At 41.0% G+C, this 27,072-nt stretch overlaps 1 protein-coding gene and 1 non-coding gene across 2 annotated transcripts in view; one reads left to right on the top strand and one right to left on the bottom strand.

The window, feature by feature from the left end:
* The window catches only part of EDNRA (endothelin receptor type A), a 75,370-nt gene extending 49,443 nt beyond the window's left edge, over positions 1-25,927 (bottom strand). The window contains exons 1-2 of the mRNA XM_027513397.1: positions 25,458-25,927; positions 20,631-21,121 (exon numbers count right to left, since the gene is read on the bottom strand). Of these exons, the coding sequence (XP_027369198.1) occupies positions 20,631-21,050 (420 nt within the window). The 5' untranslated portion in view covers positions 21,051-21,121; positions 25,458-25,927. The remainder of the gene's footprint in view (positions 1-20,630; positions 21,122-25,457) is intronic.
* On the top strand, positions 15,483-15,586 carry LOC113875205. Its single transcript, XR_003506203.1, has one exon. It is a non-coding gene; the product is annotated as a U6 spliceosomal RNA (small nuclear RNA).
* Positions 25,928-27,072: the final 1,145 nt, after the last annotated feature.

Below are 27,072 nucleotides of genomic sequence, written 5' to 3'. Positions count from 1 at the left end.
TTACCCACTCAGCCACCCGGGAAGCCCCAAATGACGGATGTTAAGTCCTAAATCACCTGCTTCTCTCCAGTCTCTAGCTAAGAAATAACACTTTATTAGACATGTTCAATTCTAGTACCAGCTTTTTCTTCTGGGCCATTTCCACAAACTAAATATTTATCACTTCATCAGAGTTCATCACCGTTACTGCAAACAAGTAAAAAATTTCAAAACCACAGTAGAGGTAGAATTGGGCCCATCAGCTGAGAGACTGCCTGTATTCCATCGCCTGCTGGATTGGTGTCTGTAAAATTATACATAGCTCCAAGTTCTGGTTCACATAATTGGAACTACAAACGTTGATACCTCACATTCTGAGAGTCTAGGCTCCCTCCCTCTCTTCTTTGTTCCTTCCTTCACGTCCCTCCTTTCTTACACATATCCGAAAGTCTTAGTGTGACTGCTGAATTACACAGTGGCTAACAGTGGGGTCTCAAGGATGAATCTCCATCACCCAACTCTGTCTTCTTCCTCCCATCCCCTGTAGCTCCCCCTTCCTTCCCCAATAATTTTTAAAGGTTGTTGTATACAGATAATACCTGTGCCACAAAATCACATAGATACATACACAGTTTTAAAAAAGAAGGAACATGGATAGGTCTTGTATGTTTCCCCAGCTTCCCCTTTGTCTGTGACAGGCCTTTCTGTCCATTGCTGTCGTTCAGTCACCCAGCTGTGTCCGACTCTCTGTGACATGGACTGCAGCACGCCAGGCCTCCCTGCCCCTCACCATCTCCTGGAGTTTGCCCAAGTTCATGTTCATTGCATGAGCGATGCCATCCAGCCATCTCATCCTCTGATGCCCTCTTCTGCTTCTCCCCTCAAATCTTTCCCAGCATCAGGGACTTTTACAATTAATGAGTCAGCTATTCGCATCAGATGACCAAAAAAACTGGAGTTTCAGCTCCCGCATCAGTCCTTCCGATAAGTATTCAAGGTTGATTTCCCTTAAGATTGACTGGTTTGATTTCCTTGCAGTCCAAGAAACTCTCAGGGGTCTTCTCTAGCACCACACTTTGAAAGCATCAATTCTTTGGCACTCTGCCTTCTTTTCGGTCCAGTTGTCAAAACTGTATGTGACCACTGGGAAGACCATAGCCTTGACTATACGAACTTTTGTTGGAGGAGTAATGTCTCTGCTTTTCAAAACATTGTCTAGGTTTGTCATAGCTTTCCTGCCAAGAAGCAAACGTCTTCTGATTTCATGGCTGCAGTCACCATCCGTGGCACTTTTAGAACCCAAGAAGAGGCAATCTGTCACTTCTTTCACCTTTTCCCTCTATTTGCCAAGAGGTAGTGGGGCCAGATGCCATAATCTTAGTTTTTTTAATATTTGGTTTTAAGCCAGCTCTTTCACTCTCCTCCTTCACCCTCATCAAGAGGTTCTTTAGTTCCTCTTTGATTTCTGCCACAAATTGGTATCATCCGCGTATCTGAGGTTGTTGATGTTTCTCCTGCCTATCTTGATTCCAGCTTGTAACTCATCCAGCCTGGCATTTCTCATGATGTGCTCAGTGTATACATTAAACAAACAGAGTGACAGCAGACAGCCCTGTCGTACTCCTTTCTCAATCTTGAACCAATCAATTGTTCCTAACAGGGTTCTAACTGTTGCTTCTTGACCTGCACACAGGTTTCTCAGGAGACAGGTAAGATGGTCTGGTATTCCCATCTCTTTAAGAGCTTCCCCAGTTTATTATGATCCACACAGTCAAAGGCTTTGGCATAGTTGATGAAACAGAGGTCAAGATATTTTTCTGGCATTCCCTTGCTTTCTCCATGATCCAGTGACTATTGGCAATTTGATCTCCGGTTTCTCTTTGTTTCTAAACCCAGCTTGGACATCTGGAAGTTCTTGGTTCTCACAATGCTGAAGCCTAGCATGCAAGACTTTAAGCATGACCTTACTAGCATGGGAGTGCAATTGTCTGATGGTTAGCACATTTGTTAGTACTATGCTTCTTGGAAATTCGGATGTTGACCTTTTCCAGTCCTGTAGCCACTGCTGGGTCTTCCGGATTTGCTGACATATTGAATGCAACACCTTGATGGCATCATCTTTTAGGGTTTGGAATAGTTCTACTGGAATAGTTCTGCCCATTATCAAATAAATATTCCTTGAATTTTATAGCCCAGAGATAGAAATTCATCTATGTTTAATTATGACCATAAAGTTTAACTGGTCTATCAAAGAAATATAAAATGCAGTGATTTTTCAGATCAAATAATTTTAAGTATGTAAAGCTTTTATCTTTAAGATCTCTGGAGAGTACCTCTCTTTTTTTCTTCTGTGTGAAATTTCCCTGAAATGAATGGAAACTACGTCTTTGTTTTGTTCTTTTTCTTTTTTAACTGCAACATGAATTGCTGCTTGAAGATTAAGTCCCTTGGTTCAGAGCTGCAACCTATTGCTTGAAAGACAATGGAATGAATGTCTCTAAGTGTGTGACAAAGAATTGAAAACTTCTTCAATTTTGATCAGAAAACATACAGTTTTGTCCAAAAGGTTTGATGGATACCCAGTTGCTAAGACCTTCCAGGAAACTAAGTTTGGAAGTTTGCTAACATAAATGGGGAAGACAGAGGGAAGGTAATAGCCCTGGGTTGTTCGACTCATTTATGTCAGCAGTCACCTCAGGAACAGGCTGACTATGTGTCACTGTCCTTAATGGGATTCCATGAGATGGCCCATCTTTATTTCTTCATACAAAGATGATGACTTGAAGGAATTTCCCTGGTTGTCCAGTGGTTAAGATTTTGCCTTCTAATGCAAGGGGTGTGGGTTCAGTCCCTGGCTGGGGAGCTAAAATCCCATGTGCTTCGTGGTCAAAAAACGAAAACAGAAGCAATACTGTAACAAAATTCAGTAACGACTTTAAAAGTGGTCCATATTAAGGAAAAAAAATCTTGAAAAAAGATAGTGATTTGAAAGATCAGTGATTTATTTCAGATCAGTCACAAAACTATTTTAAAAAAGAAATGTACTTTGATCTCTTGGGATCATGCCATCTACTATTTTGGTGGTTGTGGGCATCAGTCACTTAAGAATAGCAAAGGTTATGAAGGCTTACTCATATTCTGAGGTTCAGTTCTTGAGCTCTGACCTGCTATGGGACAAAATGGGGGAGGATGAGAGACAGAGATGAAAGGCAGGGCCAGGGCAGTTGGTGAGATGCTGCAGGGGTTGATAAACTTTTCTATAAATGGTTAAGTTCAGTTCAGTCACTCAGTTGTGTCCAACTCTTTGTGACCCCATGAATCGCAGCACGCCAGGCCTCCCTGTCCATCACCAACTCCCGGAGTTCACTCAGACTCACGTCCATCGAGTCAGTGATGCCATCCAGCCATCTCATCCTCTGTCGTCCCCTTCTCCTTCTGCCTCCAATCCCTCCCAGCATCAGAGTCTTTTCCAATGAGTCAACTCTTCACATGAGGTGGCCAAAGTACTGGAGTTTTAGCTTCAGCATTCCTTCCAAAGAAATCCCAGAGCTGATCTCCTTCAGAATGGACTGGTTGGATCTCCTTGCAGTCCAAGGGACTCTCAAGAGTCTTCTCCAACACCACAGTTCAAAAGCATTTTGTTAGATAGTAAATATTTTAGGCTTTGCAGATCCTCTGGTATCTGTTGAAACCATTTATGTAAGCAATGGGTATGGCTGTGTTCCAATAAAATTTCATTTACAAAAATAGGCTTTGGGCCAGATTTGGTTCATGGTGTAGTTAACCCATGCCTGGGTCAGAGAATCAGACAGGATTAAGCTGAAGTGGTGACCACTCACTGTTTGCAAGTTAGGCCCTGGAATATCACCTTCATGCTTCCAGACTCCCTGTGGATTTACTTCCCTTCTTTATGGTAATCCAGGAGCTGGAAGCAATTTTAAGGTTACACCATAAAACCAATAAAAATATTACTGTGAGGCTAACTATTTGCTCAGACCAAAAAGCAGGAAAAGTCTCAACCAATCATCTACCTTTAAAGTTAAAAGCATGATCATAAGACTGTAAAACCCAGTGTTCACGCAGTTCTGAATACCTTCTTGGGAGGATGTATTAAGTGCCTTGTAAGACCACTGCTGTGTTCCATTTAAAATCTAGTCAGTGGTTTTGATAAATAAAATTTTTCTCTAGGGATGTTGCAATGCAAATTTGGGTGTTGATATTAGGAAGATTTTCTTTTATTAATAGATCTGTCTTTATATGCTACAATTTGGTAAATTTCTGTAACAACCCTCTCTTACCAATCTTGTCTTAGAATAATGTGGCAACCCGATTACAACTAAACCTCCAAGTTTTACCAAGCAACTGGCATACCCCAAATATGTCATTTAACAAAAATAACCTCAGAGAGATTGTCTGGAAAATTTCATCAATCTAACTTAAACTCTCATAACATTTACTGTCTGAAATCAGTGCTTTTTAATCTGTGTTTCATGGGGCGTTGTAAAGTTTTAAAATAAATGACCATTAGCTGTAGCATTAATGGAAAAGGCTTGAAACCTAATTTTATCTTTGTGTCTCTGGGGAGTAATTTGATTAATTTTGGTATAGATGTATATATTACTTTAGGAGAAGGAGAAATGACAGTTTCTCTGTTTTTAAAGAAAATAGGTGTTTTACATTCAAAATGTAATTTTTTTCCCCAGTAAAATTGTGTTCAGTGATCCTCCAAATTTTAACAAAACAGTGGAATATAAAATTCCCCTGGCAGTCAGGCTAACTTGATGGAATATATGTTTGTATCCTCAACATGGAATGCCAGCCACTCAGAGGCATGTCTGTCCCAGATTTCTTTGTGCTTTTTGTAGACACTTAGTAAATGTGTGAATTGATTTGGGGATTATCCAATATGAAGGCAGATAGTGGATTTGCCTGAAATGCCAAGAAGAATTATAATGAACAAAGTTCGGACATAAGCCACACAAGTCTTTAAAGTGTTTAGAAAAGAATTCTGCCTAGGAAATTCTGCCTAGTTCCCTGTACATGCCCTGGTGGCTCTCTAAAATTCTGATCAAAATATAAAAGGATTATGCTCAAGAGTTATATTTAAAGCATATCTAGTATACAGATATATATGTTGATGTTTAAGTATATACAAATGTATAAGATGTTGTCTTTATATCTATATATATATATTTCAGCAATATATATGTTCACACTATTTGTATGAGCTCAAAATTGGAAGCTATTTAAATGCCTATTTAAGTAGAATGAATAAATAAATTGTGATATATTCAGACAGTGACGTGCTATACAATAACGAGAACGAATGAGCTACAGCTAAACCCAACAGCATGGGTTACTCTCACAAACATCATGTTGATCAAAGGAAGTCAGACAGAAAAGAATATTTACCATATGGTTCCATTTATATAAAACACAAAAGTAGGAAAACAAATTCATGCTGTTAGAAGTCAGGAAAGTGGTTGCCTTGGGAGTTTGGAAAGTTAGTGACTGAGGGACTTCTGGGTGCAGGTAATGTTCTAATTCTTGATCCTGGGTCCACAGGATCAAGTTCATTTGGTGAAAATTCACAGAGCTGACACTTATGTGCATTTTTATTCCTGCATGTATGTTATACTTCAGTAAAATGTTAAAAAGTTTATAAAGTATTATGGCTCTTAAATGATATAACACTACCTTAATTTTCATAGGTTTAGCTTTTATAAGAGCATCAAATTTGTGGAAACGAAGGAAATAGGCAGAGACACACAGCATTTGTGATATACATGACACAAAATTAGAGATTCTGGAGTATTCTAGACATTTTTGTTTTTGAAACTAAGTTAAAAGTTCACATATTCTTTTTAAGGCAGATATTCTATAGAATTGCTTTATGTGACATAAAACTCATGCGGGATTGGGGCATAGTACGTTATTCAATATTTGGCAAAGACATATGCGCCCTTACTTTTTATATCTTGAAATGAATGATTCTGGATATGTTGGACATGCTCAATATTGTTAGCTTTACTTGTTGCTTTTAAAGTTAGGGATATTAGAGATGATCATACTAAGTCAAGTAAGCCAGACAAAGACAAATACCATATGATACATGTGGAATCCAAAAAAATGGTTCAAGTCAACTTATTCACAAAACAGAAATAGACTCACAGACATAGACAACGAATTTATGGTTACCATAGGGAAGCAGGGGGAGGGGTAAATTAGGAGTTTGGGATTAAAATATATATGCTGCTGCTAAGTCGCTTCAGTCGTGTCCGACTCTGTGAGACCCCACAGACGGCAGCCCACCAGGCTCCCCCATCCCTGGGATTCTCCAGGCAAGAACACTGGAGTGGGTTGCCATTTTCTTCTCCAATGCGTGAAAGTGAAAAGTGAAAGTGAAGTCGCTCAGTCGTGTCCGACTCTTAGCGACCCCATGGACTGTAGCCCACCAGGCTCCTCCATCCATTGGATTTTCCAGGCAAGAGTACTGGAGTGGGATGCCATTGCCTTCTCCGTAAAATATATATACCACTATATAAAACAGATAACCAACCAACAAAGACCTACTGTATAGCACAGGATAATCTATAATGGAAGAGAATGTAAAAAAGACCTGAATCACTTTGCTGTACACCTGAATATTGTAAGTCAACTATATTTCAATAAAAATAAAAAAAAAAAAACAAATTTAGGGATATTAATAAAGTTCCTATTCAAATAGCTTCAGACTTAACGAAATCACTTCATTAAATTTCATATGTAAATTTTTAAAAATTGAGAATTTCTAGCTTATTTTTATTTTATATTGAACTATAGCTTCCCTGGTGGCTCAGAGGTTAAAGCGTCTGCCTGGAATGCAGGAGACCTGGGTTCGATCCCTGGGTCGGGAAGATCCCCTGGAGAAGGAAATGGCACCCCACTTCAGTACTCTTGCCTGGAGAATCCCATGGAGGGAGGAGCCTGGTAGGCTACAGTCCATGGGGTCGCAAAGAGTTGGACACGACTGAGCGACTTTACTTACTTATAGTTGCTTTACAATATCATATTAGTTTCAGGTGTACAGCATAGTGATTCAGTGTTTTTATAGATTATACTCCACTAAAGTCACTGCAAGATAGTGGCTGTAATTCCATGTGCTGTACAATATATACTTCTTTACTTTATATGCAGTAGCGTGTATCTCTTAATCTCCTACACTAACTCCCCTAAACCAATGGTAACCAGTAGTTTGTTGTCTATATCTGTGAGCCTTTTTCTGTTTTGCAATACATGTCCATTTGCTTTATTTTTTAGATTCCTCAAATAAATTGTATCATATAGGATTTGCCTTTCTCTGTCTGACTTACTTCATAAAGCATAATATTCTTTAGGTCCACCATGTTGCTGCAAATGGCAGAATTTCATTCTTTATTTATAGCTGAGTAATATTCCATTGTAGGAATATACCACATCTTTGTACATTCATCTACTTCCACATATTGGCTATTGTAAATAATGCTGCTATGAACAATGGGGTTGCATGTATCTTTTCAAATTAGTATTTTCATTTTTTCCTAGATATGTACCCAAGAATGCATCATTTGATATTTCTATTTTTAGTTTTTTGAGGAACTTTCACACTGCTTTCCATGGTGGCCACACCAATTCACATTCCCACCAACAGTGTACAAGGGTTCCCTTTCTTCCATATCCTCGCTATGTTATTTGTCAACTTTTCGATGATAGCTCTTCTGACAGGTGTGGGGTGATATCTCATTATTATTTTGATTTGCAGTTCTCTAATAATTAGTCAAGTTATTGTTTTATGTGCCTGTTAGCCATATGTATGTTGTCTTCGGAAAAATGTATATTCAGGTCTTTGGCCATTTTTTGATTGGGTTGTTTAATTTTCTTTGATATTGATTCTACAAACTGTTTATTTTGAATATTAAGCCCTGTTAGTCATATCATTTACAATAATTTTGTCCTATTTTTTTAGGTTGTCTTTTTGGTTTGTTGATGGTTTCCTCTGCTATGCAAAAGCTTTTAAATTTATTTAGGTCTCATTTATTCATCTTTGTTTTTATTTCTTTTGCCTTATGAGACAGATCCAAAGACATATTGTTATGATTTTTGTTCAAGAGTGTTCTATGTTCTCTTCTGGTAATTTTATGGTTTCTGGTCTTCAGTTCAGTTCAGTTCAGTCACTCAGTCATGTCCACTCTTTGCAACCCCATGAATCACAGCACGTCAGGCCTCCCTGTCCATCACCAACTCCCGGAATTCACTGAGACTCATGTCTATCGAGTCAGTGATGCCATCCAGCCATCTCATCCTCTGTCGTCCCCTTCTCCTCCTGCCCCCAATCCCTCCCAGCATCAGAGTCTTTTCCAATGAGTCAACTCTTCTCATGAGGTGGCCAAAGTATTGGAGTTTCAGCTTTAGCATCATTCCTTCCAAAGAAATCCCAGGGCTGATCTCCTTCAGAATGGACTGGTTGGATCTCCTTGCAGTCCAAGGGACTCTCAAGAGTCTTCTCCAACACCACAGTTCAAAAGCATCAATTCTTCAGCGCTCAGCCTTCTTCACAGTCCAACTCTCACATCCATACATGACCACTGGAAAAACCATAGCCTTACATTTAGGTCTTTAATTCATTTGGAGTGATTTTTCTTTCTTGTATATGGTATAAGGAAATGTAGCCATCCAGTTCTCAGCACTACTTAATGAAGAGAGTGTGCATGGGTTTATTTCTCGTATCCCCATTCTGTTCCATTGATCAATGATGTGGCTGCTTTTGCGCCAGGACTGTGTATTTTGTTTACTGTAGGTTTATATATAGTCGGTGTGGTAGTTTGAGCATTCTTTGGCATTGCCTTTCTTTGGGATTGGAAAGAAAACTGACCTTTTCCAGTCCTGTGGCCACTGCCGAGTTTTCCAAATTTGCTGGCATATTGAGTGCAGCACTTTCACAGCATGATCTTTTAAGAATTTGAAATAGCTCAACTGGAATTCTATCACCACCACTAGATTTGTTTGTAGTGATGCTTCCTAAGGCCCACTTGACTTCACATTCCAGGATGTCTGGCTCTAGGTGAGTGATCACACCATCGTGATTATCTGAGTCATGAAGATCTTTTCTGTATAGTTCTTCTGTGTATTCTTGCCATCTCTTCTTAATATCTTCTGCTTCTGTTAGGTCCATACCATTTCTACCCTTTATTGTGCCCATTTTGGCATGATATGTTCCCTTGGTATCTCTAATTTTCTTGAAAAGATCTCTAGTTTTTCCCATTTTATTGTTTTCCTCTATTTCTTTGCATTGATCACTGAGGAAGGCTTCCTTATCTCTCCTTGCTATTCTTTGGAACTCTGCATTCAAATGCTTAAAATTCTCCAAGTAATGCTCAAAATTCTCCAACATGAACTTCCAGATGTTCAAGCTGGATTTAGAAAAGGCAGAGGAACCAGAGATCAAATTGCCAACATCCGCTGGATCATTGAAAAAGCAAGAGAGTTCCAGAAAAACATCTATGTCTGCTTTATTGACTATGCCAAAGCCTTTGACTGTGTGGATCACAATAAACTGTGGAAAATTCTTCAAGAGATGGGAATACCAGACCACCTGACCTACCTCTTAAGAAATCTATATGCAGGTCAGGAAGCAACAGTTAGAACTGGACATGGAACAACAGACTGGTTCCAAATAGGGAAAGGTGTACGTCAAGACTATATATTGTCACCCTGCTTATTTAACTTATATGCAGAGTACATCATGAGAAACTCTGGGCTGGAAGAAGCACAAGCTGGAATCAAGATTGCTGGGAGAAATATCAAAAACTTCAGATATGCAGATGACACCACCCTTATGGCAGAAAGCAAAGAAGAACTAAAGAGCCTCTTGATGAAAGTGAAAGAGGAGAGTGAAAAAGTTGGCCTAAAACTCAACATTCAGAAAACTAAGATCATGGCATCTGGTACCATCGCTTCATGGCAAATAGATGGGAAACAGTGGAAACAGTGACAGACTTTATTTTTTGGGGCTCCAAAATCATTGCAGATGGTGACACAGCCGTGAAATTAAAAGACACTTGCTCCTTGGAAGAAAAGCTATGACCAATCTAGACAGCATATTAAAAAGCAGAGATATTACTTTGCCAACAAAGGTCCATCTAGTCAAAGCTATGGTTTTTCTAGTAGTCATGTATGGATATGTATGGATATGACAGTTGGACTATAAAGAAAGCTGAGTGCTGAAGAATTGATGCTTTTGAACTGTGGTGTTGGAGAAGACTCTTGAGAGTCCCTTGGACTGCAAGGAGATCCAGTCCATCTTAAAGGAAATCAGTCCTGAATATTCATTGGAAGGACTGATGCTGAAGCTGAAACTCCAATACTTTGGGCACCTGATGAGAACTGACTCATTGGAAAAGACCCTGATGCTGGGAAAGATGTAAGGCAGGAGGAGAAGGGGATGACAGAGGATGAGATGGTTGGATGACATCACTGACTCGATGGACATGAGTTTGAGTAAACTCTGGGAGTTGGTGATGGACAGGGAGGCCTGGTGTGCTGCAGTCCATGGGGTGGCAAAGAGTCAGACACGAATGAGCGACTGAACTGAACTGTCTGTAGTCAGGAAGGGTGATACTTCCAGTTTTGCTCTTTTTTCTAAGATGGCTTTGGAAATTTGGATCTTTTGTGGTTCCATACAAATTTTAGAATTATTTGTTTAGTTCTGTGAAAAATGTCATGGTATTTCGATAAGAATTACACTAAATTTGGAGATTGTTTTCTGTAGTATGGCCATTTTAACAATATTAATTCTTCCAATTGAAGAGCATGAAGTATCTTTATATTTCTTTGTATCATGTTCAATTTCCTTCATCAGTGTTTTACAGTTTTCAGAGTATAGGTCTTTTACCCCCTTGGTTAAGTTTATTCCCAGGCATTTTATTTCTAGCTTCTTTTTAAATATAATTTGAGACATATCCCCAAATGTCATTCATTATTCTTTCATATTCTCTTTTAATTCTTATGCATTTGGTAAACTTCTGGGGAGGAAGGTCTAGAAATACAACATTTAGTTTTATCAATAAAACCAGGTGTTCATATCCCACCTGGAACTGTGGGATAGCCATAGACACTCATGTTTCTGTCTCTTGCCTACAAATTGCCTAGCCTTTCCTGTAATAACTGGATGAGACATCAGTTTGGCAAAAAATGTTCCTCTGAGCAGATATATATGTCTAAGCAATCAGATCATCAAAGGACTTAACCTTTTTTTTTTTTTTTTTTTTACAGTTTATTTATTTTTATTTTCTGGCTTCCTTCTGTCAGTTGATCTCACCAACATGACAATGAGTATAGAATACAAAAATCTGTTTACCAGATGTTCCAATGCAATCTGCAAGACTTAGAACACAAATGCTATTCTGGAGAGCAATCTCTGTTTCGTATACATCCTTCCTTTGTAGTGTGCGACTTCTGTCCTAAATAAACAACTTAAGAAATATTGGATTTAATGCAGGAAAGAAAGGGGAATGGCTATTTTTGAACACAGTCTTTGAAAATTTATTTCTGTGCTAGGGCTGACATCTGGATGACTATCAACTTTGCCTTATGAGGCATATGGAAGAGAAACAGTGTGGCGGCTTAGCTGAGAGCATGGCCTCTGTGATCAGACTGGATCCTGATCCTGGCTCTGCAACTTGCTGGCTGTGTGATCTTGAGAACTTTCTTTAAACACTGTGCCTCAGTCTCTTCATTTTCAGGCCATAGCAGTGCAATAAGTTTGCTGTGAGGATCCAATGAGTTAGCTTGGTACAGAGTAAACACTAATTAAGCTTTAGTATTCTCCCGTTATAAATTGGTATGGTGGTGCTGGTTTAGTTGCTCAGTCGTGTCCAACTCTGTGAACCGTGGACTGTGACCCACCAGACTCCTCTGTCCATGGGATTTTCCAGACAAGAATACTGGAGCAGGTTGCCATTTTCTTCCCCAGGGGATCTTCCCCGACCCAGGGGTCAAACCCACCTCTCTGGCATCGCAGGCAGCTTCTTTGCTGACTGGACCATCAGGGAAGCCCTATAAACTGGTTCACATAATGTATTTTCAGTGTATATTTTTCTTTCATTGATTTAGGAAATGCTTCTCAACCCAGTAGCCAGCAAGTTCTTGTTAAAATGTAAAATAGATCATGTCACTCATCTGTTCATAACCTTCTAAAAGTTTCCTATCTCATTCACAGAAAGAAGCTAAAGGTTTTATAAAGGTGTATAGGTAGGGTGACTAGGCTTCCTACTTTTCTCAGGACAGGCTTGGTTTATGCCTATTGTCCAGATGCAATTATTGATAGTGTCTCCTTTTACCCTCAAAGCATCTTGGTTTGGACAATAAATTAAAAGGTCATCTATTGCTAGCCCCTATGTTATCTGCTTCCCTGCATCGCTTACCCCACCCCAGTATTTCTGTGACATCGCGTGTTACTATACTCTCCCTTCCAATCAGCCACCACGGCTTCCTTGCTGCTCTGTTGACCCTCTGGGCACATGCCCGCCCCAGGGCCTTTGCACTTGCCATTCCCACTGGCTGGATGCTCTTTCTTTATAGACAGTGGCATGGTTTGCTCCTGTAAGTTTTAGCTTTTATTCAGCATCGCCTTCTACTGAGTTCTTCTTTACCCACTCCTCCCCCTCCTTTTACTCCTCTTCTCTGTTTTGCTTTTCTCCTTAGCTGCTATTTCACATACTTCACTTGATCGCTGTCTTGTTCTTCTACTAGATTGTAAATTCCTTGAGGACAAGGATTGTTTTTGTTCACTGCTATTTCCCCAATAACTGACATACAGGAGGAGCTCAATAAATATGTATGAATGAATAGATAAAGGATATTTAGAGAAGACAGATCTGATGTAACTGAGTAACCAAATGGCCAACAGTTGCCCACCTCCATTACTTTCTAGTATAAAACTCGATCTAAAATTATAGGACTCCCATGTTTAAGTGTTATGAGAAGCATGATTTGAGTAGCTTCTGTTGTCTATCCTATTTGCCAAGCAAGTCATGATGGCAAATGATGCTGATGAAACTTTTGGAGAAGTTTTAAATTCTAAATTCTCGAGAAATTTAAATTTGCACATTCACAAAAATAATACTAAATTTGAGGGCACACTTGATTTTTGCTTCTTGAGTTCAGGAACATGAAGACGTCAAACCTCCCAAATTTAAATAAACATTTTAGAGCATGTGGTTTTGTAAAATTTGATGTTCAAATTTGAAAATAAGGCTATCAAATAGTAACACTGAATAAGACTTACGTTCAGTTCTATTACAGTTTAATATCAACTATTACCTTTATAATGTAGGAAAGTTTTTCCAAGAAAAACTAGACCTAGCTAAAAATAAAATGGTAGCTATAGAAAGCAATAATTCCAGCTCCCAAGAGATTATGGTAGATCCAGAAAGCAGTTGTAGAATTTCTGGCTGTGTATCAAATTTATTTTGACAGAGTTTCTTAAGAACATTCCTTATTTAACCACTCTAGCCTTCAAATCAGCTTCAGAGACAGAAACTTCATACCCCAATCCTCTTTCATTTTAGTTTATACACTCTATATACAAACTGTGTAAAATTTGTATGATAATAAAGAAATGACACTCCCCATGCTAGCAACTCATGGGAGAAAGACACTCTAGAAATATTTCAGAATATAATAGCCAGGACATCTGCTTTTACTGCACAGAATGATGGAATTACCGCAACATACACACACACAGTGTGTATGAGAAAATTCTTTTCTCAAAAGTAAAGCATTTATGCATCACTCTTTCAGTTTAGAACACAGCAGCCTCTTCCATGATCTGTCCTGTTTGATGGAGAAGTATCAGTCACAATGTTCTGAACGTCCCAACACCTTCCCAGTGAGAAGGAGACTGAAAGCATCTCTCAGCCCTGGGAACAATCCTGCCGTGATGCGTGGTTTCCATCCCCCATCACCGAAACGGGAATAACTGCTGTGAGCCAAATGCTGAGGGTTAGCTGAGTAACCTCACATGAGAATAATTACTTAACAGGACCATGAGAGAAAGCAATGAGATTCCCAGACACAGGAAACGAAAAGTCAGAAGGGGAGGTAGAGTTGGAGAGGGTTCTGAAGCCTTTTCAGACAGCAACTTCCTTATAATAAACAGCAAATTGGGTAATAAATTTATCACTCTGTCATTTAATATGTACATATATCCTTAGGTCAGCTAGTTAGCATAATGAACTTTTACAATCTTCCTGTGTCTCAGCCATGCCAGAAAATCAATCTGTTTCCTGTTCTCTAAAGAGCAAATAAAATGTTTGATGATATGAGTGTTCATTTTGATACTCCAAATCACTTGTAGGTTGAATATTTCAGTCGAAACCACAATTACAACTATGCTGAAGGACTGTGTATTGCACAGAAATCTTGAAACGAGATTCTTTAATTGGTTACACCACTCAAGAGAGACGAAATTAAACAATATAATGCCAGAACCATAGAAAAAGAACTCTTGACCTCTATAGACAAAGGGAAAACGATCCTGTGATAGTGCATGTATTTCTCTCCTAGATTTATGGACTTTGAGCTATCCTGGTTTGCAGGGGAATAGTAGAGATTCAATAAATTCAAAAAGCAAGCCTGTCTTTAGATCTGGAATTGCATGGGAGAAAAACATTCTTATAGAGACAAAATACAGTACATTTTTCTTATTTTGCTCATTCATCAAGTAGTTTTGAAACTGGGCACACTGTTGGATGTGGTGTGAGAAACCGTGATAAATGAGAATGATGGCAGCATGCCTCAGGGGACCTGCAGTCTAGGAGGGGCAGACAGGCAAGGGAATTGACAGAGACAATAGAGTGTGTGTTCTGTGCTCTTACAGGGTTAACAGAGAGTGTCCTAGGAGCCCAGGAGAGAGGCCCTGACCCAGTCTAGGTCAGGCATGCTTGCCACACAAAGAGATGCTGCAGCTGGGATCTGAGGAATACAGTGGAATAAACCAGAGGAGGCATGAGGGAGAATACTTCAGGTAGAAGGATCATCTTGCTTAGCTTGGTTAGCTGGATAAAGAGGAGTAGATGAGAAAGAAGCATGGAGAGATGAGGCCGAGTCAGAGACACCTAACATGACATGATGAGCTGGGGTATGGGGTACCAAACAAGGAGACAGAAAGCTCAGTGAAGGGACACGTTCTCTTTCTGAAAATTTAAGGAATACCTAATTTTATGATTATAGTGCTATTACTGGAATATATGAGAAAGGCCTGTTTTTATCTGCTTGATGATGAGTAAAAGGCAAACATCATGATTATATATGCAGTGGTGGGTAATTTGATCAGCTTGGGGGAGTAGTATGTGTAGACCATAGAGAATATACTGTGCCTTGTTTGTAAATGAAGACTCCCTCTGACAGATTAACATCATCGTCCTTATCATCATCAATATTTTAATTTGAAGGTCTCAGAAAAATCAGATTAGAAGTGTGTTTTGGTGCTCATTTCAGCAGCACATATACTAAAACTGGAACAATACAGTTATTAGCATGGCCCCTGGGCGAGGATGACATGCAAGTCTGTGAAGTGTTCCTATATTTTTTACTTATCTATGAAAGAGAAAGAGACCCACAGACATAGAGGACAGACTTGCGATTGCCAAGGGGGAGGCAGGGTGGGAGAGGAAGGGTTGGGAGTTTGGGATTAGGAGATGCAAACTCTTATCGATAGGATGGATAAACAACAAGGCCCTACTATACAGCACAGGGAACTAGATTCAATATCCGGTGAAAAACCATAATGGGGAAGAAGATGAAAAAGGATATATCTGTATGACTGAATCACTTTGCTGTACAGCAGAAATTAACACAACCTTGTCAATCAACTCTACTTCAGTGGGAAAAAAAGAAGTTAATTTTAATCACATCATTTTGACATGGTTTTGTTAAATCGCATTGAAAAGCACTTATTGCACAGGTTCTATGTTTGAGGCATATGCTTTATATGCTGCGGCAATTTGTGTCCAACACAGATATTGCCCTGGTGATGTGAGGTGTCCGGAAACAACTCTTGTATGGCTGCCCAAACAAGATGGATTCCAGTTGCACAAGATGTCAAAGTCTGTGTGAAGATGGAGATAAACTGGCTTTGTGCGAACGTCTCTGGTTTCCACATTGCTCAGATCCTCTGCCAGAGCAACATATTGGGAACCTTGGCTTTTCATTGCAAAATATCCTTGATAATTTCATACAGAAATTGTATTTGTTTATTTTTCATTGTTGTCCTCAGGAAGAGGTGGTTGCTTGGAGTGGACGCAATTAGTCAACAACTAATTACTGGGTAGGTCCCTGGCTGCCTAGCTTGTTCTCAGAGATCTGCCTTACCCTGCCTGCTACGTGGAGCCGTTACTCACCCACAGTATTGTCTATGACGCCACTGGTTCCATCTCCCCCTGTGATGACATTTCCATGCCAAGTCCCTGGGCTCAGCTGCTTCCCTCTTCCTGTGGCTGCCATTCTCATTCATCCTCTCCATTCTGCTTCCTTCCGACATATATTTCCCCACACTCCTGTTTCTACTTAAGAGGCTGAGGTGCAATGGCTTATGGGCATATCTGTGTGCACCTCTGAGTTAACTGTTATCCTGAAAGCACATGGCATCACCGACTCGATGGAATGGGTTTGCGTAAGCTCTGGGAGTTGGTGATGGACAGGGAAGACTGGCGTGCTGCAGTCCATGGGGTCACAAAGAGTCGGACACGACTGAGCGACTGAACTGAGAGCACATGATACCAAGCTTTGGCCCACCCATGCACCAACATCACTTTTAGGGTTTCCACTCTATTCAAGTTTAAAACCTCTCTCCCTAAAGTTGGCATAAATGACTCATTAAAAAAATATATATAATTATTAGATTCTATACTTCTAATCTACATTGTCATTGAGTCTTTAGGGGGTATTTTTGGATTCGAAACACAGATACAATGCTTTGTTTTGTCATTGTAATGAATGTAAATATTTTATATACAGATTGATCTATTTTGCTACGTTTTTGCCTTCCTTGAAAAATCAGGATATCAGATAGTGTAATTCTTGACAGATTGAATCCATCATCAGTTTGGTTATAAGTGTGACTATTTGAAAGGGTCTACTAACTCCTTTTCTCTCCTCTCTCCTATTTTTGTCAGTCTCCTCATGAAGCTAATGATACATTTTTTTTTTTTGTACAATTCAAAATTAGGGTAATCCCTTGATAAATAATAGCATTTCTTCAACACTGCCATTTGAAAGGCAACAAGGTAATTGGCATTTATTTGCATCCTTTGGTTCCTTCTACTTTATAGTTTATTGTCTCAGTCTGATTTTTACTATCAGGTAATGTGTGTGTGTGTGTGTGTGTACTCACACGAGTGTAAACAAGGCCAGAGGAATTTCTCTTCACTTTTTGGGTTATTTCTTCTCCATGCAATGTATATAACTTAAGACCTAATTCATTTTTAAGTTCAGGATTTGTACATGCTTCAGCAGAGGCAATTCGGTGACTATATCCAGCCTCAGGGCGGAGAACGTTACTTAGGGGGAGTGAGGCATTCGGACAAGAGCTGCACATGCGTGTTAGGAGGAAGAAGCAGGAACTCTTGGGGGTGTCCGAGCAGAGAAGCACGTGATAAGCGTAAGCAACATCCATTACAGCCTGGAGGAAGAAATCCTGACACAACAGACATCAACAAGGAAACCTGGAAATTCAGATGTGTAGTGAACGCCTGTTCCATGCCCACAGAGCATCCCAAGCCACCCAACACCAGCTGCATGGGATGATGACTGAACAGAAACAGCCTAGTTGTCTGAGGCTGGCTGCACTGCACTTCCAGTACATCAATACATGGAACAGTTTCAGTGCAAGGTCTTTCAAAGTGAAAGAAAGATAACAAAATGCGAATAGAAAGAACACTTTGTCATGCACTCTCCTTTTTATTGTAATAGTCTAATCAGCAGGTCCAGCTTGCCGCCTGTTCACTGCTTTCACTTATTCTGATTCTAACCCAACTCAATGCAATGTTTGCCCTCTGGAGACACCTTAGAACTGAGTCTGAAAAGCAACTGGTGGAACTCTTAAACACAATGACCTGTGAGATTTGAAAACTTATCTTTCTTTGAAGAACAGGCACGTCCTTTCAACCATTCTTCTTTCAACCTAATTCTAATAGCAGGGGAGATAAAGAAGCTTCATGCATCCCTTTAACAGAATGTTCTTCAAGTCTGTGCACTTTTCACTGGTTTGTAAACATAATGGTACAGTGAGATTGGATGGCTACTATTTTGCCCTGAAATACAGAGACAGCTCGCATGGTCAGAGGAATCCATAGGTCTGATGTGTGAGGCTTCAAGGCATCAGACTCTTACAGCAAGAGGCAGCTTGCTTAGAAGGAATTCTCTTGACTCTCTCAGGCAGAAGTCAGAGAAACAGTAACATCTTATGGTTTCCTAGCCTAGACAAGAGGACTGCCAGGAGGAAGTATAACTCTTGAATATTGTGAGACTTTTATGCTCACTCCAGGGCTTTTCTCTTTTCCCCTGAAAGAAGACTGAAATGACTAAAGAGTAATTTTTTTTTTTTTTAACCCCAAAGATTTACTTGGTAAAATAACTGTTGGTTAAATGACTCATTACATGAGTTTTAGAAAAGCAGGAATTATACAAAAGTACTCCCACAACAAAGAAACACATCAAACTGTCCACACTGTTGAAAACAGCAGTATAAAGTACTGGATTCCCAAGATGGAAGACTTATAAGGTCAAATAAGGAAGTGCTAGTTTTCACGCATTGCTGTATGAATGTAAAACAAAGCTTTATTTGAATTTTCACCAAATTTGGAGATATTCCATGTGATCTGACTTAAAATGTTATTATGGACTAGAAATGAAGTTTAGTCTGGTGAATGGCAGGGAGCACCTCCAAGAGATAAGTCTCCTTCTCAGCAGATACTGATGTGCCTATTAATTCAGAGACAGTTCTGTTGTTTTCCTGAGCCATATGGGTTGGTTAACTAGCTGTATAAATGTGAATAATCAACATTTATTTAATAATCCACACCATGATTGTGAATAAGTCATGTCAACATTTTTTAATCTCTTACTAAAGAGATGTCTTGAGGAAGCTAGGTTGAGTACATGTACTATTTCACAAAGAGAAAATAAAAAACTTTTGAAAAGAAAAAAAATTAAGTTCTGTAGCATATGCTAAATAGTTTAAATTATTTACACGTTTGCCTCCTATTTACAATTTTGCCTCCTAATCTGGTTCTGAAATTCTGCTTTAAGTTCAAATAGAAAACACATGTGTTCATGGCCTTCTGTGGAAAGAGATGGTACGTGATTTTTAACTTTTTGTTGTCTAATTCCCCCAATTCGGCAAACAGTGTAACGGAATAATTGTGAGATGATTTATTTCCTTGTAATGTTCAAAGTTTTCATGAGTGTTTTCATCTTTGTTGTCAGACCACTGCTTTTTCTAGTAGATAGTGTCATTTCACCACGGTTGGAGTCTATCTACTTAAAACCGAGAGGCTATTATTTCTCATAGAACTAATCATGTCTGTAACTGACAAAACTTTCCACTTTGTCATATTTCAGAGTATTCTTGCTCAGAATAGTTTTGTTTCTTCAGATAATACATAGAAGAAAAAAAAAAAAAAGAAGGCTGAGGAACGTGCTTTCCCTGGGCTAGGAATAAAGACATTCCAAAACATCTGGCAAAGATCACGAAATTTCATTTGAATTTTAGCTCATTTGAATTCTTGCAGCAGTTTTCCCCTCACAACCACTAAACCAAATATGGAATGACTAATTCCTTTTGGCTGTAGTTGTTTTGGTACTAACTAGTCCCGAGAGCGAGGTGATCACACCAAAAATGGGTGAGTTATCATTTTCTCCTACCCAGGCACTAACTTGGGTCCTGCTGCCTAGCTCTGGACAGTGGGAGCACGCAGGCACACAGTGGGTGCTCGATAAATGTAAGCCGAAACCAGGAAGGAGGCAGCAGTAAACCGATGCCTGTTTTAAATGGTTTTAGCAACACTGCTCAGCGTGGTCGCCACTGGCTTACCATCACGTGCACCCTGTTATCTCTAAGTCACCCAGATAACTGCAGAAGCCAGCATGACCTTTGACTTTAATCAGCCAGTCAAAATAAAACAAGCCCTCTCATTTCAAGTCACACTGTGGCTATCTGGCTCCCAGACAGCATCACGCTGAAAAGGTAAGTAAAACTGAAGATATATTTATATTAAATACTTGTTGGGCTCAGTAGGTCTCACCCCAGAAATGGAATCTCAAAAACATCCACTGTTCTTTTCCCATATTGCCCATCCACTCAGCCAGCTTAGGACTGGTATGAGAACCCCATTCATGGAAGACCATAACTTTGAAGAGTCATCCCTGAGATACTCTGTAAGTCAGGAAATCAGTGTCACATTGAAGAAATAATAAGAATTATAAATGTCACCCAGTTTCAAGACAGCAGAAATGGCTCTCAGTAAAAGCACAGACTGAAATTCCAAAGGACAGAAAGGTCTGTAGCACCTCTCTCAACTGCGGAACCAGAGCATGCATTCCAACCTGCAAACGCACGTGTGGTGATTTCCTACCTTAAATACATTGATAGGGAGATCAATGACCACATAGATAAGGTCTCCCAGGGCAAGGCTGGCTATCAGCGCGTTGGGGCCATTCCTCATGCACTTGTTCTGGTAAATGATCCTGAGCAGGGTTGCATTCCCCACCATTCCCACGATGAAAATAGTACATGATATCACAGTGTTAATGTATTTGAAAGCTGAAGTAATCTTAGTCTGTTGTGGGCAATAGTTGTGCATTGAGCCATTGCTGGGGAGGGCCAAATTCGTGGGTTGATGTGTGGTGACCACGAAGCTGAGTTCTGTCCCATGGAAAGTGGCGACACTGTCCACATGGATGCTTAGGTTTGTGCTGTAGCTTTCAGGGTTATCACTGATGACACCTCCAACCAGAGCCACCCAGAAGGACAACCTGAGCCAAAAGGTTTCCATCTCGATGCAAATTTCAGGAAATGTCACTTAATCTGTTGATTTGACACCCTCTTTTTTTTTTTTTTCTCCACCTGGAAAAAGAAAAGAGAAAAAATGATTTTGGTTACAAATCCAGCTGCCAGTAAGATTGCAGTCGATAATTTACTGCTTCAATTAAAAAGCAGGATTTATTTGGTAAGTAGATAACAACTGTGTCAGGTTACCCCATGGCGGAACAAAAGCAGACAAGCTCAGAGCTATTAGGGCAAGTTATATCTCTGTATCTTTGCCTCTGCCTCTGTCTCTCTCACCTTTCTCCATGGCTATACCTACATCTGGGGCTTCCTGGGTGGCTCAGTGGTAAAGAGTCCGCCTGCAATATAGAAGATGCAGGAGATGCCTCAGGTTCAATCCCTGGGTTGGGAAGATCCCCTGGAGGAGGCATGGCAAATCACTCCAGTATTCTTGCCCGGGAAGTCCCATGGATAGAGGAGCCTGGAGGGCTACAGTCCATAGGGTCGCACAGAGTCGGACTGAAGCAACTGAACACGCGTGCACACATCTACATCTAGATTATAATATGAATGAGGACTTGACAGTTTTTCCTTTAAGTAGTGCAGAAGTTACTTTCTTTTCTCCCTTACACTTAGGCTGATAGCCTGAAGTACAGAAAATCTTCAAGAGTTGAGATAACAATATTTTATTTACTAATGGAAAAGATATTACATACTGAGTGAAAGTCATGTAGTAGTAAGGCATAAAATCACCAAATTTTATAATTAACAATCTAGTATTTCAACATGTGTGCTGTTAACATGTGTGTTTATTTCTATGATGAAGATAGAAATAAAATGCACGTGTGTGTTTAATAAAATAGAGATAAAATGCAGCTCAGATGCTCTTAAGTATTATGTTCACTGAAAATCAGAACTGTGATTAAACCATCAATACATTTAACAATCTTAGTCAATTAAAAATAAGATAGTTGATAAAGACAGAATATTTATTTTACTAAAAACCTGGATGAATAACGTGTACAATCTACATCTTTTTGGAGGGGTGGGCATTGCACAGCATGTGGGATCTTAGTTCCCTGACCAGGGATTGAATACATGCCCCCTGCTTTGGAAGCCTGGAGTCTTAACCACAGGAAGTCTTAACCTTCAGGGAAGTCCAATCTACATCCTCTGACAGGAGTTTTTTGCTCTTCCATTTGTCAGAAATTACTATAAGAATATTTGTCAATGAGTAGCACTAGGAGGAATGGACTTTCCCAGACCAGGTGTACTATTTGATTTTCCAAATATCCTTTATACATTCTTTAAACATCTTTTATAGCTACATTGATTCTGACCAGCCATTCACCACATTGAGCACTTCACACGTGTGATGTCATCTCATCCATACAATGACCATGAGAACTATGTATCTGTTTCCATTATAAACACAGGGAAACAGGCTCAGGAAGGTCAAGTAGCTTGTCAAGACCGTAGTTGATGTGGCCCTTCCATGACACCAAGGCAGGTGAGTCTGCCTTTGAGTATGAGCTCCTAACTGCTAGACTGTACACTCACTTAGCACTTAAAATGTTCAACAATGTTTCAAGCATTCTGAAGAAGCAACAGGCATTGCAGGGTGCTTAGATATGATTTCAAAAGACCATTTCATTGTTTTGTTTTAGTCACTGGCAGAGAGCAAGTGGTCCTTCTTGTTCAGGAAGTCTAGATTTCTACTTCAACGCTTAAAGAAAAGATGCTGGGAAAATGAGGGAGGTTGGTGATTACACAACAAACATATATAAAAATGGCTCTTCCCATTTTTATCTTTTGGATATTTTCTGTGAGTTTTTGTGAATCTTTCATTTACGATATAGTGTGTACATATGATGAATACACCCAGGTCACAATTTAAGTTTTAAGAATTGTGTCCTTTTGAGTCTATCCATCATTGATATCAACCATTTTTAGGAGTTTGACAGTTATCTTGGTTATTAATAAAGCTTAGGGCTTAGTCAATACATGAAGAAATAAGATTTATTCAAAATGTACATAAGGTCTAAAGTAAATGTAAGGTGCAATACTGTATACTTTTGCCTTCCCCAGAGATTTTTTCCTTAGGAACCTGAATTAATAATAACATTTGGGACTTCCCTGGTGGTCCAGTGGTTAAGACACTGTGATTTCACTGCAGGGAGCACGGGTTCCATCCCTGGTCAGGAAACTATGCCACGAGGCCAAAAAAAAGTTTACGTACTATGGTAATCTATTATACACCTATTTGTTATCTGAATTGAGCTTTACAACTCTAGGTAGGCAGGGAGAATATCGTGAGGAAACAGCCTTGAAGAAGTTACATTTTTGTGACCAAGAAGTGGTAGGACAGGTATAACCCTTCACTCTAATTAATCATAGGACTTGACTCAGTCTGATTAAATGATTCAGATATCAATTTTTCTAAGCTACGAGCATACTGGGCATACGGTTCTGCCTAGACAATTTTAATTATTGGATTGGCCAAAAAGTTTATTTGGGTTTTTTGTATCAGCTTATGGAAAAGCCCAAATGAACTTTTTGACCAAGTCAAATAGTATGCAGCTTTTTTTTTTCCCCCTTGTGTATTACAGTTTGGAGTATCTGACAAAATATTGATAGACCTATGAAACGCCGCTATTTCAGTTACACAGTGGTGATCAGGACTCCACTCCACACCGCTCCAAGAATAAAGCACATCGTCACCCTCCTCTTCAGATCAGAGATGGAAGAAAGGAAATTCTTCAATATCTTATGCTATTTAATGACTAATGCCTTCCAGTTTCCCAATGGGAATGAACCTTAATGAGTTTTCTTCGAAGTAAGAGACAAGAAGGCCTTTCTCAGAAATGGAATGGCTCTTTGCCCATCATAGTCTGCTAGGAGGATATTTTGTGAACGGACCTGGCTAGGTGGTTCACAAAAGTAGCACTACTGTTTGAATATCAGCACTTTGGTTCACTTGGTGAGCTGATTACGGCAAGAGTTGAGTCTTATCAAAGCTGTGGGTTCTTATCAAAGTGTGAGCCGGCTACCATGAAAACCACTTGCCGCCCTCCTCCAACACTGACACCACCATTTCTGAAGTCATCTCTCTCAGCCCTGTCTGTACACACACGGAGCTGCAGAACTAAGGCATACTTGGCAAAGGCATGAAGCTGCCATATGATCATTGGGTTAAAGACACAAAACCAAAGGGAAAAAGCCCTCTGAACTGCGTGTTCCTCCAAGGATGAGTCTTAGCTCATCTCCATGGACCTAGTCACCCTGGCTTCAGATCATCACTCATCATCAGTCATAGCTCTGGTGAAGCCTCTCAGGTTCAGACCTGAGGAACCTGGTTTACAGATTCAGCATTCTTCATATTTGGGGTCTAAGGATCTGCTGGAGTTCCAAAGCTATTATGAAGCAAGAGGACTCTATCCTGATGCTTAAACCTTTTCACATCTGGGGACTCTCCGGATCAAAGTTCACCAAATTCGTGATTTGGAAATTCCAACCTTACCCACATGGCATGAGTTTAGAGCAGGTAATTTACATGAAATGATTGCCAAGGTATTTCTCAATTAGTTAACACAAAACGGAGGGTGGGGGCGAGGGAGCCATAAATAATCTACAAGAGAAAAAACAAAAACAAAAACCACACAGATAATCTAGGAACTTTTAAATAAGTTTCCCCCCCAACTTTGGTGGGTTTTGCTCACTGAGTAAGAAATTAGTAACTCTCTTGACTGACAACGCCTGTCTTTAATATGCCTCCCAGCCCACCCCCTCTGCCGCCAAGTACCCGGAACGCCATTAGGACGGCGTAAACAGAGGCTGATTATGTGGGAACGGCCCTTGTTTTCCGCACGTGAAGGGCGACAAGTGTCCTTTAAAGGAGGACACAGAACAAAACGCCCAGACCTCCACAGGCAGGTTTCCAAAGTAGCTGCCCTGGGGGTTCTCCAAAAACATCTTTCCCAAACACATCCGCCCCTCACACCCGGTGCCCTTGGCTACCCTCGGCACGTCCCGGGCGTGCGGGAGCAGCGGGCTGCGGGGCAAACTTCACAAGCGGGCTTTGAAGCCAGCGACACGGGCGTGATGGTCCACAAAGTTCTCGCACGCCTGGAAAAGGGAGACCCAGGTTTTCTTTTGACGAAAACTCCGCCGCCCGCCCGGGAAGGCTGAGGGGTTTGGATCAGTTTCCCAAACCCCAAACTTTCCCGGGCGTGCACCCGCCCAGGAAGGCGCCCGCGCAGCCACGCGCCCCCGCGGGCAGGTGATGCCAGCCCCGGTGCAAGAGGTGCCGGCGCCGGGCGACAACGCTCGGAGGTCCCCTCTCCTCCCTACGCAGGGACCCATCAGTGTCTCCCCCACCCGACTCTGGACCCGGAGAGGAAAGAGTTGCACCGACCGTGGAGCTCCGCGGGCTCAGACGGCTGCCCGGTCTGTGTGCGGCGCCCGGGCAAGTTGAAGCCGAGCCGGCGAAGGTGAATGGCGAATGTCCCGGGATCCGGCGCGGCGGCGGCCCGGGTGGCACCGTTGCCTCCGCTTCGGAAAACTTCCTGGGCACGGCTTCTCTGGGGAGGTCCTCCCCGAGCCGCCAGGCTTCAGCCACCGAGGGGGGATGGAGCTTCTCCACCTCTGGTCCGCAATCTCCAGACCAAAGGGCTGGCTGTGCGCGCGCGCGAGGGTTCTCAAGAAAAAGAAAACTCCGAAGGAACGCGCCTCGCGTCTGTGCTCCCCTTCTCCTCCCAAAGCTCCCAGATCTACTCCACTCTGGGGCGGCGAGAATGTCCCAGCCTTCCAGCCCTCCAGGGATGCAGCCACTATAAGGCACTAGGCGGCCGCCCCCTCCCAGGCCCTGAAGGGCAGGAGTCTTTTTAACTATTTCCTTCCTGAAATGAAAGTGGTGGTGGTGCGGGGGCGGTCGTTGAGGAGGAGGGTAGTTTAACAAACGAGACCCAGAACTAAGGAAGGGCTTGCTGAGAAACCTTTCCCTCCCCAGTGGCAGGCAGATTTGATCTGCATGGAGCAGCTGCAGAGAGTCAGGGTCCGGAACCAGCGGTTTATGCTCTGCGTTCCCTGCCCCTTTGCTTGGCTTCTAAGCTCCCTCTTAAGTTGATAGCAAGTTCAAGTGCTGGGAAAGATTGAAGGCAAAAGGAGAAGGGGGCGGCAGAGGATGAGATGGTTAGGTTGCATCACCCATTCAGTGGACATGAATTTGAGCAAACTCCAAGAGATAGTGAAGGACAGGGAACCGTGGTGTGCTGCAGTCCACGGGTGGCAAAGAGTTCAGCAGAACTTTGCAACTGAACAGCAACAAGGAGCCCGTGTGCGCAGCAGCTGTTTCAAGGACGTTTTGCGTCTATGTTGTCCCTTGAAGGCTATATACTACTGGCTCAGGGTAAAATAGGAGCTCCTGAAGAGACTGTGGAAGGGTCCAGTGGGCGGCTCTGAGAAACCTATGATTCCTCAAGAAATCCAATCAGGGAGGGTGCAGATGCTGCCGAAGGTGGGTTTCAACGGTTTTATCTTAAATGGGAATATGGGAGAGGAGATGAGGCAGATGAGGAAAAGAAATCAAAACTCCTTAAAAAGGAAACCTTATACTCTCTTGATGGGCATGTAAATTGGTGCAGCCACTATGGAACACAGTAGGGAGATTTCTTGAAAAACTAAAAATAGAGCTGCCATATGAGCCAGCAATTCCACTCCTAGGTATATCTCTGAAGAAAACTGAAAACACTAATTCAAAAAGATACATGTACCCCAGTGCATTATTTATAATCACCAAAATTTGGAAGCACCCCAAGTATGCATCAATAGATGAATGGATAAAGAAGTTGTTGTTGTTCAGTCACTCAGTCATGTTTGACTCTTTGTGAGCCCATGGACTGCAGCACACCAGGATCCCCTGTCCTTTACCATCTCCCAGAGCTTGCTCAAACTCATGTCTATCGAGTCGGTGATGCCATCCAACCATCTTGTCCTCTGTCATCCCCTTCTCCTCCTGACTTCAATCTTTC

The sequence above is a fragment of the Bos indicus x Bos taurus genome, chromosome 17, assembly GCF_003369695.1.
Source record: "Bos indicus x Bos taurus breed Angus x Brahman F1 hybrid chromosome 17, Bos_hybrid_MaternalHap_v2.0, whole genome shotgun sequence".
NCBI lineage: Eukaryota > Metazoa > Chordata > Mammalia > Artiodactyla > Bovidae > Bos > Bos indicus x Bos taurus.
Note: the sequence above shows the minus strand (reverse complement) of the source record. Positions and strands in the feature narration are given on the sequence as shown.